Source organism: Elgaria multicarinata, chromosome 5 (assembly GCF_023053635.1).
Source record: "Elgaria multicarinata webbii isolate HBS135686 ecotype San Diego chromosome 5, rElgMul1.1.pri, whole genome shotgun sequence".
NCBI classification, from domain to species: Eukaryota; Metazoa; Chordata; class Lepidosauria; order Squamata; family Anguidae; genus Elgaria; species Elgaria multicarinata.
In genome coordinates, this window is record NC_086175.1 from 133,322,285 (window position 1) to 133,341,034 (window position 18,750).

At 44.6% G+C, this 18,750-nt stretch overlaps 1 protein-coding gene across 1 annotated transcript in view; it reads right to left on the reverse strand.

The window, feature by feature from the left end:
- Positions 1 to 9,604, reverse strand: part of MRPL48 (mitochondrial ribosomal protein L48) — a 30,104-nt gene extending 20,500 nt beyond the window's left edge. Inside the window, exons 1-4 of the mRNA XM_063127877.1 lie at positions 9,468 to 9,604; positions 5,769 to 5,821; positions 4,753 to 4,796; positions 2,519 to 2,604 (exon numbers count right to left, since the gene is read on the reverse strand). Coding sequence (XP_062983947.1) covers positions 2,519 to 2,604; positions 4,753 to 4,796; positions 5,769 to 5,821; positions 9,468 to 9,488 — 204 coding nt within the window. The 5' untranslated portion in view covers positions 9,489 to 9,604. The remainder of the gene's footprint in view (positions 1 to 2,518; positions 2,605 to 4,752; positions 4,797 to 5,768; positions 5,822 to 9,467) is intronic.
- Between the last annotated feature and the right edge of the window lie 9,146 nt (positions 9,605 to 18,750).

Consider the following 18,750-nt stretch of genomic DNA (forward strand, 5'->3'; position numbering starts at 1 on the left):
GATAAACGGCTCCTATTTCAACCTCTGCCTTCAAGGCGCCCTGCCCGAATGAATGATTGGTTCATTATCTTCCCAAATTGCAAGGGCTTCCTTTCAGAACGCTAGATCTCTCAAAAGGTTTCAGACGGCCTTTTCCCTCACTACCGCCAGCAACTACGAGCCAGTGTGGGGTAGCGGCTGAGGTGTGTTGGATCCTGGAACGGATCTGGTTTTACTTTATTCCATTGTTTTAGAAGTGCCTAGTGCAGCCTTCCTCAACCTGGAGCGTTCCAGATGTGTTGGACTGCATCTCCCAGAATGCCCCAGCCAGCTGGCTGGGGCATTCTGGGAGTTGTAATCCAACACATCTGGAGCGCCCCAGGTTGAGGAAGACTGGCCTAGTGGCATGAAGAAATATGAAGAAGTGTGTTTTCTAAATGTCAAGGCCACAGCTGGACAATTGTTGAATTATTAGCTTGAGATGATTTTTCAATTAGTTAATTAGTAGCTGAGATGACTGTACAGTTTTTGCCCTATATATGTGACTGTGTTTTGTGCATGTTTGATTACCCCCTCCATCTTTACCTCATCTTTAATGCTGCTGCTGTGTAACTAATATTATTTATTTATTATTTATTCATTTAGAATATTTATATACGGCTCCCCATTCAAAAAATTTGGAGCGGTGTACAAGATAAAATGAAAATAAAAACAGAATAAAACAGTTAAATCAAAAATTTTAAAGAAGCAAAAACAGATATTCAAGGCTGCATATTAAGGAAAGGCTTCTTGGAGTAAAGATGTTTTTAGGAGGCGCCGAAAGGAGTACAAGGTTGGAGCCTGCTTGACCTCCGGAGGCAGGGAATTCCACAGGAAGGGAGCCACCACGCTGAAGGCTCTTCCCTTGGTGGATTCCAATCGGAGGATGGATCTAGGTGGAACCACCAGGAGCAGGCCCTCGGATGACCTCAGTGACCGGGCAGGTTGGGAAGGGAGAAGGCATTCTCTCTCGAATATGATCGTTGTGAGTATACTTGTAATGCTGTAACTAAGTTATTCAACTGAACTTTCTATGCCAGTAAAGGCTTTGTTTTAACTTAAACAAAGAATCCTGAGCCTTATTTGTCTTTGCTGTATTCCTGCTGAAAAACGCTTCTAACGCTGCTTATCTCAGAAGAGAGTTTAACTTCCAACAAGGTGTTGGACTGGGAGTCAGGAGATCTGGGTTCTAGTCCCCACTCGGCTATGGAAACCCACTGGGTGACTTTAGGCCAGTCACAAACTCTCAGCCCAACCTCCCTCACAGGGTTGTTGTTGTTGTTGTGAGGATAACATGGAGAGGAGGGGGATTATGTTATGAAAGGCAAATGCTATTTTGGGCTGCATTAATAGAAGTATAGCTTCCAAATCACGTGAGGTACTGGTTCCTCTCTATTCGGCCCTGGTTAGGCCTCATCTAGAGTATTGCGTCCAGTTCTGGGCTCCACAACTCAAGAAGGACGCAGACAAGCTGGAGCGTGTTCAGAAGAGGGCAACCAGGATGATCAGGGGTCTGGAAACAAAGCCCTATGAAGAGAAATTGAAAGAACTGGGCGTGTTTAGCCTGGAGAAGATAAGATTGAGGGGAGACATGATAGCACTCTTCAAGTACTTGAAAGGTTGTCACACAGAGGAGGGCCAGGATCTCTTCTCGATCCTCCCAGAGTGCAGGACACGGAATAACGGGCTCAAGTTAAAGGAAGCCAGATTCCAGCTGGACATCAGGAAAAACTTCCTGACTGTTAGAGTAGTGCGACAATGGAATCAGTTACCTAGGGAGGTTGTGGGCTCTCCCACACTAGAGGCCTTCAAGAGGCAGCTGGACAACCATCTGTCAGGGATGCTTTAGGGTGGATTCCTGCATTGAGCAGGGGATTGGACTCGATGGCCTTGTGGGCCCCTTCCAGCTCTGCTATTCTATGATCTATGTACACCGCCTTGGGTTCCTTGCAGGACAAAATGGCAGGATATAAATGCAATAATAATAATAACAACAACAACAACAACAACAACAATTCAGGCAGCTTAACTGTTTTCGCCCATCTGCAGAGCAAAACAGGTTTAAAAACGGAAACATGTGTTGAAACAGAGAGGAGGGAAACGGCAGCTGTCAAAAATGGGACCTGAAATAATACTTGACTCATTGTGCCTCACACTGAAGTCTGGTCATGATCATGGTAAGTTGTGCAAGTTATTGCATGGATAAGATTAAAAAAAAAGAATCAATTCAGCGCAGGGCAAAATGGTGAAATGGAAAACATTCGTTACAACTGTTTGACATGATGAACTATTTGGAGACAAGGACTTGTCAGGTGTTACTTATTCGGTGTGTACCCTGCCCTGATAGTGCTGCGTAAAGAAATACAATAAGCACCTTCCAACGCAGAGGATGTTTCGCACTGGACAGCCCGCACCAAATAAGGTGCTTTCCCAACAGTCTCGGAATATCCATTTTGAAGAAGCTGCAGAATCAGTAGAGACTAAGATCTGAAATACTTACCTCTGGGGGGAGCAAATGTTTGTACCGGCCAATGCCATGGGTGGGCTGGGACCTGTAGTGCCTGCAGCAGTTCAGCAGCGGGCTGCCTTTAGGAAAGAAAGCAGGACTGTTAGAAAGCCCAAAGATTAGCAGAGGTCTGGGCGTAAAGACACAGCCAAGATCAAGCCACTTTAGGAATCTTTATTTATTTATTTATTACATTTTTATACCGCCCAATAGCCGAAGCTCTCTGGGCGGTTCACAAAAATTAAAATCATAATAAAACAACCAACAGTCTAAAAACACAAATACAAAATACAGTATCAAAAGCACAACCAGGATAAAAACCATGCAGCAGAAATTGATATAAGATTAAAATACAGAATTAGAACAATAAAATTTAAATTTAAGTTAAAATTAAGTGTTAAAATACTGAGAGAATAAAAAGGTCTTCAGCTGGCGACGAAAGCAGTACAGTGTAGGCGCCAGGCAGACCTCTCTGGGGAGCTCATTCCACAACCGGGGTGCCACAGCGAAGAAAGCCCTCCTCCTAGTAGCTACCTGCCTCACTTCCTTTGGCAGGGGCTCGCGGAGAAGGACCCCTGAGGATGACCTTAGGGTCCGGGCAGGTACATATGGGAGGAGGCGTTCTTTCAGATAGCCTGGCCCCAAACCGTTTAGGGCTTTAAATGTTAATACCAGCACTTTGAATCGGGCCCAGACCTGGACTGGCAGCCAATGAAGCTGGAAAAGGACTGGCGTAATGTGGTCTCGTCGGCCAGTCCCTGTTAGTAAACATGCTGCCCTGTTTTGTACCAGTTGAAATTTCCGGACCGTTTTCAAAGGCAACCCCACATATAACGCATTGCAGTAATCCAAATGAGAGGTTATCAGAGCATGGATAACTGTAGCTAGGCTATCTCTTTCCAGATAAGGGCGCAGTTGGTAAATCAACTATTCTGCTCATCCAGTGCTTTTCAAAGTGTACTCTAAGGCCAGGGTGGGCAGGAGGTAGGTTTCCCAACGTTTGAGATTTCAGCTCCCAGAGGCCCCAGCCAGAACGGCCAATGGTCAGGAATACGGGAAGTTGAAGGTGCAAAACATCTGGAGATCTACTTTCTGTCCAGCCCTGCAAGCCCTGGGGTGTCGTTGGAAGCTTATCAGGGGTTCCTTAATGAGAACATCAGTTATGGCAAATCTTTGTAAGCCGCCCAGAGACCTTTGGCTATTGGGCGGTTTAGAAATGTAATAAATAAAATCAATAAATAATAAATATATAAGCGGAATAAACGAAATGAAAAATTAAATGGCAAAGCAGTTTTCCTGGAACACAGCTTAACCATCACCAGCTACATCTCTCTTGCAATGTTTTTAAATTTTGTATACTTTTAATGTTGACGGTTTCTAACTTTTGTAAACCGCCCAGAGAGCTTCGGCTATGGGGCGGTATATAAATGTAACAAATAAATAAATATAAATAAATAAAACAGCATAAAAACATGATATAAAATACAATATAAAAGCACAACCAGGATAAAATCAGCAGATGTAAAGCCCACAGAATTCAATAGTTTGCAAGTAAACAAAACCAGGATCAGACACTTAGTACGTATCAATCCTAGTCCAAGTCTTGCTGAAAGATGAGGTAAAGCAAGTAAGGAGGGGAGAGTCTGTTGGCCTCATGCCCTGGCCAGTGGAAGCTGGTGGCTCCAAAATCAGTGGGGCAGTCAATCCACTCCAGGTTTTCAGTCGGAACTCTAAAAGAATGCAATCACCTTGGATAGCTCCTTTAGAGTTCTGATTAAAAGCCAGAGCGGACTCATCACTCCAATGACGTCGGAGCACCAGCCTCCAATGGTCCTGCCTGTACGCTTTGCAAGGGCAACGGCTTGGCCACTCTGAGGACAGAATGCTGAAATAGCTTTCGGTCCAGACCTGCAGGGCTCTTCTTATGACGAGGACAAACTGCTGTTAAAAAGAGGAGGACGTACCCCTACACCTGAACTGCTATTTTACGTGGACTTTTTGTTAGGTTTTGAACCTGAGGGCAGGGATGTGACGTTTTCTAATTTTGTACAGCACCTAATAGCTCTTACAAATAATGATGAAATGGACATTATCAGGGGTAAGGCCCACTCTATACCTTCCCAGGGAGAGAAAGATTATAATTTTCTTTATACACAGTGGAGCACCTCAGGGTACCAGCTCGAAAGATGGTTCTCCTTCCTACAGGAAGGGGATGGTAGTTATCTTACCTAAAGAACAGATGGAATTCCTTCTTGACGCCTTTAAGGTAAGACTAAAGGAAAAAGAAAGCTGATTGTTACAATTTGTTGATGCTACAATATTTTTCAACAGCTTCTTAAAGTTTTCCAATAACAGTGTAACTATAATGACAAGGCCCCAGGCTGCTTCGTCCAACCGCCTGTGGCAGAGTGGGAAAAGTGTTGGACTGGGAGTTGGGAGATCTGGGTTCTAGTCCCCATGACCATGGAAACGCACTGGGCGACTTTGGGCCAGTCACAGACTCTCAGCCCAGCCGACCTCACAGGGTTGTTGTTGTGAGGATAAAACAGAGAGGAGGAGGAGGGTTATGTATGCCGCCTAGGATTCCTTGGCTGAAAAAAGGCGGGATATAAATGCAATAATAAGAGCCGTCAGCGTGGTGGCCCCTCTCCTATGGAACTCCCTGCCTCTGGAGGTCAGGCAGTCGCCAACTTTGTATTCCTTTCGGTGCCTCCTGAAAAAGTCATTATTCCAGGAAGACTTTCCTTAATGACCAGCCACGGTTCACTGTACATTTTGCCTCTTTTAAAATCAATTTAAAATGTTTTATTCTGTTCTTATTTTATTTTATCTTGTACACCGCTCCAAAATTTTGAATCTGGAGTGGTATATAAATATTAAAAATAAATAAATAACAGCAACTTTGGAGTCAGTACAAATGGCAATAGCCATAAAGCAAAACAATCCACAAGAGAAAGCCTTTGGATGCAATCTCTTGTACATTCACTTAGAAGTAAGTCCCACTAGTCAACGTGGGTTGAACTCCAGGTAAATAGGCAGAGGGTCGTACTGTTTTTCTCCCTTTTCCCTGGTTCGGTGTCCCACACTGGCTGCGAGGTAAAGAACTGAATGAGGACTGCAATGTGAACACACCTGAATATCACCCCACAGTCCTCAACTTTAGTGCAACCATTCTGTAAATGAAAAATTTAATCGGGACAGGAAACAAAAGATGCCAGATCTGCCTAAATATTAGTCTTCTTACCTGATCAATGCAGAGGTCTCTTTTAAAAAAAGTTCCTTTCCCAGGCACAGCACCTAGAAGAATAATGCGGGGGGGGGGGGGAGGAAGAGTTAGATCCTCTGAAATAAAGCAAGAAATACTGCAGAGAGCTTTCATTTTAGCTCCTACCTCCCACTTCAACACTCCAAATTTGCAAGCCATCAGCAAACTCCTCGAAGTGTTATTAAAAGCCCTGAAGGCTGGTGTTCGGAAGAGAACAACAGGAAGACAGATGACTGCAATTTCTCTTCTCGCATGCTCCATCACTTGTATGTGTGCATTTCAACCGCATAATAATATTCATAGGGATGGGGAACACGTCAAGCTGAATTCATTCTCGATGCCATACTCTCGTCTTCAGCTCAGGACGATACACGATTCCTTAAATCAATGTACTTGAAATCCCATCCACTGGATTTTAATCTAAAAAGGAGACAGTGGCCTAGTTCAGACAACACGCTAAACCATGCTGCTTAACCACAAAATGGTTAAGGATTAACCATTTTGTGGTTAAGCAGCATGGTTTTGTGTGTTGTCTGAACCAGGCCAGTAGATCTGGAGAAAGTGTATAGAGAGGGACAACTGAAGTTAGCTCTTAATGGAAAGAAAGACTTTAAGGCTTAACTAGGGTGACCCTATGAAAAGGAGGACAGGGCTCCTGTATCTTTAACAGTTGCATAGAAAAGGGAATTTCAGCAGGTGTCATTTATGTATATGGAGAACCTGGTGAAATTCCCTCTTCAGTACAACTGTTAAAGACACAGGAGTCCTGTCCTCCTTTTCATATGATCATTCTACCTTTGCCCATATTCTGGGGTAGTGAATTCCATGGGATCATGTGTAGGGTTGTTGGAAAAGTGCCCTCTCTGAGGCAGAGTTGCTAAGGTAGTTGCTAACGAAATGTTGCAAAATGTCCATGAAAAACCATTCCAAGGATAAGCAAAATCAAGTATTGTTTTCTTAAAGAACATTCAGTACCTATCTCTTTGTATTGAAGCTTGCCAATAGAAAATGCAATGCATTCTCTTTTCCAGCTAGAAATTTCCTGCTAGATGGTGTCTACGTATGTAACACCGGAGAAGATAGTGTATAAAACCTAGCTGCCTCCCTTGCGAGGTACGCACGTGCTTTGGAGCAATTCGCAATTCCATATGAAAAGGAGGACAGGGCTCCTGTATCTTTAACAGTTGCATAGAAAAGGGAATTTCTGCGGGTGTCGTTTGTATATATGGAGAATCTGGTGAAATTCCCTCTTCATCACATCAGTTAAAGCTGCAGGAGCTATACTAGAGTGACCAGATTTAAAAGAGGGCAGGGCACCTGCAGCTTTAACTGGTGTGATGAAGAGGGAATTTCACCAGTTTCTCAATATATACAAATGACGCCTGCAGAAATTCCGTTTTCAATACAACTGTTAAAGATACAGGAGCCCTGTCCTCCTTTTCATAGGGTCACCCTAGCTTAACCAGCTAACACACTTGTTAGCTTAGGAAGAATTTTACTACACAGGCACATGGCCGTGGTTTATAAAATCTCAATTAAATGAAATGAAACAGACAGCACAAAGGTATAGAGATGTTTATCTCAGTATACTAGACCTAGGATCATCCAGTGAAATGCTTTGGCAACAGGCTCAGGACAAACAAAAGGAAACATTCACACATGATCCCATGGAATTCACTACCCTAGAATTTGGCAAAGGCCACTAATACAAGTCGATTTTTAATGGTTTAGATCAGTTCTTGACCTGAAAAAAACGTAAGTAGAGCCAAATTATCACTCCTTAGCAAACTCTTAAGTGGTGCATGCTCACAAGGTTGGAGCCAAAATGAATAAAGGAGAAAGAGGTATTTATTTATTTTATTTATTTAAGGATTTTTATGCCGCCATTCAGCCAAAAAAGGCTCTCACGGCGGCTTACAAAAGTATTTCTTGACAGTCCCTGCCCACAGGTATCATCACCCTGTCACTAATGCTACCTGAACTGTTTCCATCTCAGCTGGTTATTATTTATTTAAAACAACCGAATAATTGAAGTTGTCTATGTGGAATACAAATTAAAAACGTAAAATACAAGGTAAATATGATAAAACAATGAAATAAATCAGATAAAAGCAGAATAAAAGCACCACCAGCATATAATAAAACAAAACAAAAAAGTAAAAGTAAAACAGCAGCCACGTTAGAACAGTGCAAAGATCTAAAACAGCCAAGCTGGTACTTTCCAAATGTTTTGGACAACTTCAAACGTTCCTGACCATTGGCCATGCTAGCTGGGGCTGATGGGAGATGAAGTACAAAATATCTAGAGGGCAACAGATTAGTGGAGGTTGATCTAAAAACTGTCCCTAAAAGCCTGGGAAAATAGAAAGGTCTTCACTTGGTGCTAAAAAACACCATGACAGAGATCTCAGGTGGGCCTCTCTGGGGAAGACATTCTACAGACAGGGATTCATCACCTCTTGTAGCCAACCACCTAGTCAGGGGCACCTGGAAAAGGGCCTCAGATGACCTTAGGGTTTGGGTAAGAAAAACTGGGAGGAGACACTCCTTCAGGTAACCTGGCCCAAAGCTCTTTAAGTAGGGTGACCATATGAAAAGGAGGACAGGGCTCCTGTACCTTTAACATTTGCACAGAAAAGGGAATTTCAGCAGGTGTCATTTGTATATATGGAGAACCTGGTGAAATTCCCTCTTCATCACAACAGTGAAAGCTGCAGGAGCTATACTAGAGTGACCAGATTTAAAAGAGGGCAGGGCACCTGCAGCTTTAACTGTGGTGGTGAAGAGGGAATTTCACCAGGTTCTCCATATATACAAATGGCACCTGCTGAAATTCCCTTTTCTATGCAACTGTTAAAGATACAGGAGCCCTGTCCTCCTTTTCCTATGGAATTGCTAAATGCTCCAAAGCACGTGCGTACCTCGCAAGGGAGGCAGCTAGGTTTTATACACTGTCTTCTCCAGTGTTACATACGTAGACACCATCTAACAGGAAATTTCTAGATGGAGAAGAGAATGCATTGCATTTTTCTTTTGGCAAGCCTCAATGCAAAGAGATAGGTACTGAATGTTCTTTAAGAAAACAATACTTGATTTTGCTTATCCTTGGAATGGCTTTTCATGGACATTTTGCAACGTTTCGTTAGCAGCTACCTTAGCAACTCTGCCTCAGAGAGGGCACTTTTCCAACAACCCTCCACATGATTTTTGTGAACCACCCAAAGAGCTCCAGCTATTGGGCGGTATAGAAATGTAATAAATATATAAATAAATAAATGATCCCATGGAATTCACTACTCCAGGATATGGGCAAAGGTAGAATGACCACATGAAAAGGAGGACAGGACTCCTGTGTCTTTAACAGTTGTACTGAAGAGGGAATTTTACCAGGTTCTCCATATATACAAATGACACCTGCTGAAATTCCCTTTTCTATGCAACTGTTAAAGATACAGGAGCCCTGTCCTCCTTTTCATAGGGTCACCCTACGTAAATTAGCATTAGCACGGACCGCAAAGGGTTCTGGGAACGGCCATGCTCTGGATATGGCCACAGGGCGAAAGGTAAGACACAGAAGCAAAGAATCGTGGGGAAAGACAACGAATATAATAAAGGAAGGTCAAACTATCGGGGGTAGGAGGCGTCCCGTCTCTCCCCTTCTACTTAAAGGGTACATACTTTGCCCAGAGCCGCGGTCATGCTCCACAACAGCTATTTCCAATCCTCCAGGCGGTAACCACGGCGACGCAGCAGAAGAAGCACGAGCCTGAATAGGTCCACTGCACATACTGGTCCCCCCAGTCTCTTAGGTCCGGCGACAAAATGTGTCCCCCCTCGCTCCCTGGCTCATTCAACACAGTTCCGCGGCACGTTTTGTTCCGCCTTTCACTTCGGTAGTCCTCCAGTTGAAGAGCAGGAGGGCTGGGAGAGATTGTAGCCGCCGCCAATCAGTGACATCCTCCTCCCAGCGGCTGCTCTAATTGGTTAAGAACGGAGGGTAGAAATAAAAACAGAAGGAGGAGCCTTCCCTCTGTTGGAGTCGATTTTAACCATTCATTTCTTTGAAGCAAAGTCGGTGAGTGGGGTTTCCCCCCCTCTTCAACAAGCAGAATTATGAAAGAGGATTTCAACAAGATATTGCTGCTGTGTGCTGAACTTGTGCCTGAAATTCAAAATGTACCTACTTGGGTAGTAAAAAATAAAAAGGCAGACTGTTTTCTGAGTTGCTCTCAGGCTGTCAGTAACTTTTCTGCTACTAGCAGCAATTTCTCTTTATTTTTTGGCAATATTTATTTACGTTATTTCAATATTTTCTACAATATTTACAGAGCAATCCTATATTCCAAATCTCCGTGGGGAGGGATATGAAGCTGCTGCTTTATTGGCGCAGCAGTGGCCATATCTGATATATGCTCAGCCCAGGGGACGAGGGACTGAGATAATCTGAAAATAGGGCAAAAGTTAGGGTGACCCTATTAAAAGGAGGACAAGGCTCCTGTATCTTTAACTTTTTCATTGAAAAGGGAATTTCAGCAGGAATCATTTGTATATATGAAGAACCTGGTGAAATCCCCTCTTCATCACAACAGTTAAAGCTGCAGGAGCCCTGCCCTCTTTTAAATCTGGTCACTCTAGTATAGCTCCTGCAGTTTTCACTGTTGTGATGAAGAGGGAATTCCACCAGGTTCTCCATATATACAAATGACACCTGCTGAAATTCCCTTTTCAATACAACTGTTAAAGATACAGGAGCCCTGTCCTCCTTTTCATAGGGTCACCCTACAAAAGTGGCAGCTACACACCATTCTCCATGGATACATTTCCAGGCTAGGCTGCTCCCCTCTCTTTTGACCTTCCATTGGTAGGGCAAGACGTTTTTATTCAGGCAGGCTCTTAACATGTAAGGGAACAGTGGCGATACACTTTTCAAAATATTTCAAAGGTTGTCACACAGAGGAGGGCCAGGATCTCTTCTCGATCCTCCCAGAGTGCAGGACATGGAATAATGGGCTCAAGTTAAAGGAAGCCAGATTCCAGCTGGACATCAGGAAAAACTTCCTGACTGTTAGAGCAGTACGACAATGGAATCAGTTACCTAAGGAGTTCATGGCCTCTCCCACACTAGAGGCCTTCAAGAGGCAGCTGGACAGCCATCTGTCAGGGATGCTGTAGGGTGGATTCCTGCATTGAGCAGGGGGTTGGACTCGATGGCCTTATAGGCCCCTTCCAACTCTACGATTCTATGATTCCCGTAGGAATTAGAATGCCTGGCCCAAATCTTTGCCAGATCTGACATCCCGGATATGCCTGCACTGTTTTTCTTTTCTTTCATATGGGAATCGTGGTCTCTCCCACACTAGAGACCTTCAAGATGCAGCTGGACAGCCATCTGTCAGGGACACTTTAAGGCATTTTCCTGCATTGAGCAGGGGGTTGGACGCGATGGCCTTATAGGCCCTTTCTAACTCTGCTATTCAATTGATGGCCCCAGGGAGAGGTTTCATCTCTCTGATTAATGTAATATGCCAAGAGTTAAAAGATGGCTTCTCTGCCAAAGGGTGGCTACAGATGGCTAGGTGCCAGATTTGCATTCCTTAATGATGGACATCATGTCCTAACAGACAAAGGGGAAAACTTTCGACCAATAGAGCATTGAATGTAACCTATGACTCATTGAGATTGTGCACCTTAACTTGAAAATTTAATGTAACTTAACTTCCTAATCCAGAACTGACCAATAGAAGGGTTAGAAAGAGACTAACACCATCTTGTTGTCAGGGCCTATATATACTGTGAGATCCCTTTGTTCTGGGTACCTCCATCTTGTGGAACCGGACAGCACCCCCATACTGCAGTATCAGAAGTAAATGGATTAAGTGTATTCTCTAGCCTCGTGTGTTTGATTGGCTATTAACACGCCGGGGAAGCGGGCCTTTAAATCCCTGGTTAAGGGACAACACTATGATCTGGGGGGCCATAGGATACTTTAGATCTCTGGATCTGCAGTTGGAGACAGCACTCTGACCTGGGATCCAAGAATCCACACTCCAGTCCCTCACAGCCAGTGCAGTCTGCCTCTCTGAGGTTAGAAAAGCAACCTCAGACAGAGGGTAGAGGGGGTGTTCCAGGGGGAAGAGGCTGGAAAGGACAGGATACAAGCTATCCCAAGGACTCTCCAGCCTCTCCCACCCCCCTCTGAGGAGCCCCAGTTAGACAGGTAAAAAATACAGAACAACAGGAACAGTGGAGGCAATTATCACCTCTGCCGCTTCTCCCGCTCTGCACTGGATGCTCAAAAGCCTCAAGGTTCAGAGGCTTACGTGTATTGTGAACTCATAGGATTGCCCCCATATCTGATCTTTTGCTAAAGGGGTTCTTTATTGGTTGGGTACTGGGTTTTTGTGTTTTAAATTGTGTTTTTAACCTGTATTTTATTGTTGTTAGACATCTTGAGAGCCTTTTTTGGCAGAAACGTAGAATATAAACCAAAAGAATGAATCACAGCAAACACCTACCAATTAGGGGTTGTGCCAGCAATGGGGGCCATGTTAGGGTGACCATATGAAAAGGAGGACCGGGCTCCTGTACCTTTAACAGTTGCATAGAAAAGGGAATTTCAGACGGTGTCATTTGTATATATGGAGAACCTGGTGAAATTCCCTCTTCATCACCACAGTTAAAGCTGCAGGAGTTATACTAGAGTGACCAGATACAAAAGAGGGCAGGGCACCTGCACCTTTAACAGTTGTGATGACGAGGAAATTTCACCAGGTTCTCCATATATACAAATGTTAAAGGTACAGGAGCCCGGTCCTCCTTTTCATATGGTCACCCTACACTATCTTTGGCAGCTGGCTTAGCCTGTTCAGAGATGCTGGGTTTGTAGGACTGCCCCTGATGAAACTCCTCTTTCCAAAAGGTGTTGGGTTCGTTATTAGTATGTTTTTCACTGTCATATTTGAGAACAAATTCTTCTTCTTCTTTTTTTGCATTCCATCCTGGGGGGGATCTACACTACTGCTTTAAAGCGCTTTAAAGCGCTTTATAACAGTTTTGAGAACTGTTTGAGCCCAGGACACACTGCATATACAGTTTTTAAAACATTTTCAAAGTGCTTTAAAGCGCTTTAAAAGCAGTAGTGTAGATCCCCCCTGCTTTGGTGCGTTCCTTCTGATTTTTTTGTGAGGACATTCACAGGCCAGCTGAAGCCAGATCATATTAGTCAAGAGGCAAAGGGATCCCTCCCTAGCAACAGAGTAATGGCAGTATATTGCTTAGACTGACTTTTGTAACCAACTCGAGTTTGAGTAACTTTCCTGCAGTGCACCCACGCCCTGCAGCACACTGGGTGGGTGGGTGGAGGGTTAGGTTAAGGTCTTTCTCTTTGCAGGAATTGGACCAGATCCCTTCCTGCTCTTCTGTTGTTCCCCGCCTCGATCCTATCGGAGAGGCGGGTAAGAAATAAATTATTATTATTATTATTATTATTATTATTATTATTATTATTATTAAATAGTCTGTGGATAAAAAGCACACTTCTCCGAGCTGAGGATCAGAGACTGCTTCAAATAAAAGGCAAGCCCACGGAAGCAGCCCAAAGGACTCATAGCTTTCTTTAACTGACATCTGAGTTGGTTGGGCAGAAAAGACTGACATACAAATGCACGGAATTAATCACCCTGAAGGAAGGCAGCGTCAGGTTTCGATACAGTGACTCAGCTGCTGCAGAGCCTGGCTGACAGCATCAGTCGGGATGTGATTGGGCTAGTCCACCTGTGGGCAGGCTAGCCGCAGTCCTATGCACACACAAAGGGGGGGGGAGTTAACCCCCTGAAGACACATTGCTTTCGTGGGAGCCTGAGGGCGTGACCCTCCCTCAGGACCAGTATACCTGAGGGGTGGCAGCAGCGAATCTCAAACGTGGCAAGAGCTTGCACCGTGCAATCAAACTCCAGAATGTCAGTCCTCCTTGCTGCTTTTGTCATTGGGTTGCAGAAGCATCAATCGAAGCAAGGGGGGGCTCAGGAATCATAGAATCATAGAATCATAGAATAGCAGAGTTGGAATGGGCCTACAAGGCCATCGAGTCCAACCCCCTGCTCAATGCAGGAATCCACCCTAAAGCATCCCTGACAGATGCTTGTCCAGCTGCCTCTTGAAGGCCTCTAGTGTGGGAGAGCCCACATCCTCCCTAGGTAACTGGTTCCATTGTCGCACTGCTCTAACAGTCAGGAAGATTTTCCTGATGTCCAGCTGGAATCTGGCTTCCTTTAACTTGAGCCCGTTATTCCGTGTCCTGCACTCTGGGAGGATCGAGAAGAGATCCTGGCCCTCCTCCGTGGGACAACCTTTTAAGTATTTGAAGAGTGCTATCATATCTCCCCCTCAATCTGCTCTTCTCCAGGCTACACATGCCCAGTTCTTTCAGTCTCTCTTCATAGGGCTTTGTTTCCAGACCCCTGATCATCCTGGTTGCCCTCCTCTGAATACTCAACTCCCACCAGCTACCTCCTGGCCCAGGGAAACAGCCATACTGAGTGTGGCAGGGAGGCTTTGTGGGGCGGGGGGGGGGGGATGCCTGGTTTTAGAAACAGGTTTATAACAGATGAATAACATGACCAACTTGTGATATTTTGTACTTACACTTTGTACTTGTCACTGCCTCCAGAATGTGTTCCCCACATTTACCTGTTTATAGCATAGAAGCTTTCTTGATTTGGTGCCAGATGGTTTCTGAAATTCTGACAGCTATAAGCTCTGGCGCCAGGTTTTTTACGACAATATACTGCAGAATACAGAAAAACAGGGTCTCAAAAATGAAAGATACGGTAAGGAAATATGTGGAAGTTGCCGAAACTGTGGGTCATGCTACTAGATCTCATGGAAGCATTGGATCTCATAGAAAGATCAGAGGCTTTTCTATTCTAGGGATATAGAGTAATGCAAGCAATATAGTAACCTTGCTGTCTTTGGAAGTTGAAATTCCCAGTTTCCATAGTCACCATAGAGATGGTAAAGGTGTATAGCTGATAACCTCCAAGTTAGATTACTGCAATGCACTCTACGTAGGGCTGCCTTTGAAGACGGTTCGGAAGCTGCAGCTCGTGCAAAATGCAGCAGCCAGATTGATTTCGGGAACCAGAAGGTTCGACCATATAACACCTGCTCTGGTCCGCTTGCACTGGCTGCCTGTATGTTTCCGAGCCCAATTCAAGGTGCTGGTTTTGACCTATAAAGCCTTACACGGCTTGGGACCACAATACCTGACGGAACACCTCTCCCAACGTGAATATACCCGGTCACTACGTTCAACAGCTAAGGTCCTCCTCCGGGTGCCTACTCCGAGAGAGGCTCGGAGTGTGGCAACGAGGGACAGGGCCTTTTCAGTGGTGGCCCCCAGACTGTGGAATGATCTCCCTGATGAAACTCGCCTGGCGCCAACACTGCTATCTTTCTGGCGTCAGGTTAAGACTTTCCTCTTTGCCCAGGCATATGGTGGCACATCTTAATCACCCACTTGTTTAGTTTTTTTAATGGTTTTTAATGCTTTATGTGTGTATGTTCTGTGTCTTAGAATTTTAAATTTTGTATACTCGTTTTAATCTTAATTTTAGAATTTCTGTAAACCGCCCAGAGAGCCCTGGCTATGGGGGCGGTATATAAGTGCAATAAATAAATAAATAAACAAATACTCATATACATGGGGTGTGTGTGTGTCTCTCAGTAGATTGCCAATATTTAAATCTTGACAGTGTGGAAAACAAAACAAAAAACTGTATATGGAGGTTATGAACTTTTTTTTTTTTACTGATTCTTTTATCTGTTCTGAATTCCCCACCCATTCAGCTTGATGGAATAACTCCATTGGGTTCTGATGTTTTGTAGTTCAGGCTATTAGAGTTATTGCGTATGTACCCAAATCAGCATCAGCCATGCACAACAGGGAGGTTTCAGCAGACCATTCCTTTTAGAATTAAAAAAATCCCTAACCGGGGGCGGGGAACAAGGACCCCCCCCCAATGAAGACAGAGCGTGCACGCTAGCAGTAAGTACCTTGGGAGGGGGAAGTAGAATGGCTGGATTACTGAACAGAAACACTCCACGCTGCAACATTTTGTGGCAACACCTACTTGTTTTTCCCTATTTAAATTGCAGGTCAAGTGCAAATCATAACCATGTGATAAAAATAACAGCATGCAGGAATACTGTAGCATTACAGGCAGAATGCACGAAGCACTAGCTTTTTATAATTGGGGTGGGGTGTGGGAGAGAATCAAGCCGACATATGCTGCTGTAGGATAGATAGATTTGCTTTTATGCTTTCTGAGACAGGTGCTTGGCAACCCGCAATGACTCCACTAATGGGCACAATCCACCAGGGAGTTTTTCCTGTATAGCAAACCTCCTGGAAATAGTGAGCGGCAGCCACGCAAGACCACTGCCGTGTCCTTTGTGTAGGGAGCCAAGCGGCTCCCGTTCATTTCAGGATAAATTGCCAGCGGATTGTGACCGAGATCAGAAATCCCCAAGCCGGAGCTGGTGTTATAAATGAGCCACTGCCAGCTATTCACATCCTCTGCCTTTCATACACAAGAAAGTGTTGCCGTTGCCTCCCTCTCCTTGAAGCCCATGGAAGCTCATTCATGCTCCCAACCCCCGTTGATGATGAAAGCAGTTCCAAGAACCCACTTGAAAACCACAGTCACAAATGATTTGAATATTTCCTGTTGCCAACCTGGGCCACCTGGGGAAATGCTTGCAAAGGGAACTGTAATATAGCTGAAAGCCTTTGCCTTTCAAAGAAAGGCTCCTGTTGCAGCCAGATAGTGTCACATGTGTGTATATTTATGGGCAAGTCATCCTCTCTTCTTTAAATTATCCATTTATTATTCATTTGCAGCCGGTATCAGGAATGGTCATTACTTTGAATGCCTTCCACATTCTGATAAATCAATATGTTCTTGGGGTTACTAGCTTTTGAGGTTGCCACTGTAGCACTGCCTTTAACAGCAGAATGATGTGCAGAGTTAATCATGCTCATCTCCGCACTGTGACAATGTCATCATCTGCAGGTCCAGTTGCGGATGAAGGCAGAAGAGTAGACATGGTCTGCTTTTTTTCCTGGTCAGTTGGCCACCTTATGCACTCCGGTTTCTCAATGCTGTGAATCAAAACCAATTGCACCCATTGATTAACTCTAAAAGAGTGGTGTCCAGGTGCAAGCCTCAAAGGCACTTCCTGACCTGGCAGATTCCTGTTCCCAGATTTTTGGGGATGCAGGGTAATTAGAATTTTTGTCCATCGGGGCTGCTGTTCCTTCGTTGGTCACAGATATTTAATAGGAGAGCTTTCTCCAGCATGAGAACATATGAAGCACCGTGGTGGATGAGACCATGGGTCCATCTAGTCCAGTATTGTGTTCTTACAGGGCCTAACTGGATACCCAAAGAGAAACAAAGTCCTATGAAGAGAGACTGAAAGAAGCAGACAAGCTGGAGCATGTTCAGAGGAGGGCAACCAGGATGATCAGGGGTCTGGAAACAAAGCCCTATGAAGAGAGACTGAAAGAACTGGGCCTGTTTAGCCTGGAGAAGAGAAGATTGAGGGGAGACATGATAGCACTCTTCAAATACTTAAAAGGTTGTCACACAGAGGAGGGCCAGGATCTCTTCTCGATCCCCCCAGAGTGCAGGACACGGAATAATAGGCTCAAGTTAAAGGAAGCCAGATTCCGGCTGGACATCAGGAAAATCTTCCTGACTGTTAGAGCAGTACGACAATGGAATCAGTTACCTGGGAGGTGGTGGGCTCTCCCACACTAGAGGCCTTCAAGAGGCAGCTGGACAACCATCTGTCAGGGATGCTTTAGGGTGGATTCCTGCATTGAGCAGGGGGTTGGACTTGATGGCCTTGTAGGCCCCTTCCAACTCTGCTATTCTATGATTCTATGATTCTATAAGCCCACAAGCAGGACATGCACGCAACAGCCTTCTGCCATCTGAGTTCCCCAGCAATTGCTACTGAGAGACATACTGCCTCTGATACTGGAGATAATATATAGCCGTTAATGCTGTGATGGGCAAAACATTCCTTATTAATTTTCCACCTGCCCTCCAAACTCAGGGGCTGCAGCTTAGTAGCAGAGCCCCTGCTTTCATGTGGAAGGGCCTAGGTTTGATCCTTGGCATCCCTAGGTAGAGCTGAAAGAATTCTTGCCTGAAACCCTGGAGAGACGTTGCTGCCAGTCAGTGTTGACAATACTGGGCTAGATGGACCAAAGACAGCTTTCTTAGAAAGCCCAGAACAGGGCATGAGTGTGGTGTAGTGGCTAAGGTGTTGGGAGAACCGGGTTCTAGTCCCCACTCGGCCATGGAAACCCACTGAGTGACTTTGGGCCAGTCACAGACTCTCAGCCCAACCTACCTCACAGGGTTGTTGTGGTGAGGATAACGTGGCGCGGAGGAGGATTATGTATGCCACCTTGGGTTCTTTGGAGGAAAAAAGGTGGGATATAAATGTAAAAAATAAATGAAAGCACCAGACCCCCCTTGCAGTTGCTTAGAGTAACTGGTATACTGTCTCTAAACATGGAGGTTCCATTTTGCCATCACAATTTATAGCCGTTGATCTATTCTCTATGAATTTGTCTAAACCTTTTATAAGGTAATCTAAGTTACTGGTTTCTTTAAAAAGATATGTGTGGATAGGATTGCAGCCCTAATGGATCTTTGGTCTGATCTAGCAAGCAAGCCTCATCTTATGTTCATAACAGATGAGGCGCGCAAGTCTAAGTACACTTATTACTGAACCCGTAAACAATGCATAGAACAAGGGCATAAAACGCCCAATTAAAAATCACGTTTAAAAAGCAAAACAAAACTATTTTGAATGAATGAATACATTTTATTGAGCAGCTACCTGGGCTACTGCAATTTACAACCAAAAGCCTAAAACCATCAAA